This window comes from Nuphar pumila, chromosome 13 (assembly GCF_984573655.1).
Source record: "Nuphar pumila chromosome 13, dmNupPumi1.hap1.1, whole genome shotgun sequence".
NCBI classification, from domain to species: Eukaryota; Viridiplantae; Streptophyta; class Magnoliopsida; order Nymphaeales; family Nymphaeaceae; genus Nuphar; species Nuphar pumila.
The window spans coordinates 29,099,909-29,101,540 of NC_143261.1; the positions used below are offsets into that span (position 1 = coordinate 29,099,909).

Here is a 1,632-nt window from a genome sequence, read left to right on the forward strand (position 1 = left end):
CTCATTCACGTGGGGATTTAACCTCCTTTGCATTTCTCTGAAGGGCTTAGCACTCTCGTCCATGATAATCCGATGCATGCAAAAGGAGAAGTCTATCCCCTTTAGATCCGTCATAGACCATCAAATTGCCTCTTTATGCTCATGTAACACCTGAAGAAACTGACACTCCTGAGTGTCAGCCAGGTCTGTTGAAACGATGGCAGGGAGTGTCCGATCCTTGCCTAAAAAGGTATACTTGAGCGAGTCCGGCAAGAGATTTAACTCAAGTTCGGACAAACTCTCGATGGAAGGACTAGCAAGCTTCTCTGCCAAATCAGGGAGTGGTTCGAACTACCAGGTCCACTGCGCTTCGCCTGTCAATCGATCAAGCAAACCATAGCTCTCTCCCATGAGTGATTCATCAACCTCCTCCTGAGGTGGATCACTTAACGTCCAAATCGGTTCTGCTTTCACTAGGTCCTGAACAAAATCGACCTGGAAAGAAGCATCCGCTCCTGTAGGGCCCATTGCTGTATTGAAGATGTTCAACCTTATATTCCTATTACCAAATGAGACATCCATTGCACCAGTACGACAATTGATGCACGCGTTGGCAGTAGCCAGGAAGGGGCGACCTAGAATAATGGGCGTCTGCCTCACATCATCCACTCCCTCGATATCTAAGATTATGAATTCAATAGAGAAGTAGAAATCCTCCACTTTAACCAAAACATCCTCAAGAATCTCTCGCTGGACCTTGATTGATCTGTCTGCCAACTGCAGGCTCATAGGTATCAACTTTATCTTCTATAACCCAAATGCATCGTAAAAGAAACCCGGCAAGATGTTCACACTTGCCCCGAGGTTGAGCAAAGCACGCTCGATAGTAATGTCTCCTATGATGCAAGAGATAATAGGAGCCCCTGGGTGCTTGAGCTTAGGTGGAGTTTGGTGTTGTAGCACTGCACTCATCTGCTCAATAAGATATATCTTCTTCGGCATATTGGACCACAACTTTCTCTTCTGCGTACAAAGCTCCTTAAAAAACTTTGCGTATGTAGGGACTTGTTAGATGGCGTCAAGCAAGGGGAGGTTTATCTGAATGTGCTTGAAAAATCTCAAGCATCTTCTATATCTTCATCCCCTGCTTGCCGAACGATTTTGGCTTCTCTAATGCCTCAGACAAGGGGCCTTTGGGTATATAGGATTTGTAAGGCTCAGATGAGGGAGCCCTCCCGCTTTCTTGGGGCGTCTCGATAGGGACTGACTATGCAACACTAGATCTCTCACTTTCTTCTGCAACCTCTCTCGCTCTATATTACTTCTTGCTCCTAAGGGTTATAACCGCTTGAGCATGCTCTTGATGAACATCTGTCATGTGCAGGCCATGCATTGGCTCATTACCCCTAGGGTTAACCACTGACTGACTAGGTAGTATCCCCTCGCTTCACCTGCTTAGCGCCTCGGCGAGCTGTCCCATTTGCGTCTCTAATTTGGCAATGGACTGCGCATGAGAATTCATGTTCGCCTTGATATCTGAAAAAGCCTGCAGCATCTTGTCCTCGAAGGACATGTTAGAAACAGACTCTTGAGATGAAGGCTGACTAAAGGAAAGCTGGGCTGAAAGGCAGCTAGATCTCTGAAAACTAGGCG

At 46.6% G+C, this 1,632-nt stretch overlaps 1 protein-coding gene across 1 annotated transcript; it reads right to left on the reverse strand.

Annotated features, from left to right (window-relative positions):
* Nucleotides 1-330: 330 nt before the first annotated feature.
* On the reverse strand, nt 331-981 carry LOC149818217 (uncharacterized). Its single transcript, XM_089986175.1, has 2 exons — nt 838-981; nt 331-756 (listed from the first exon to the last, which is right to left on the reverse strand). Exons 1-2 carry the CDS (start codon nt 979-981, stop codon nt 331-333), a joined length of 570 nt encoding a protein of 189 aa, XP_089842301.1.
* Between the last annotated feature and the right edge of the window lie 651 nt (nt 982-1,632).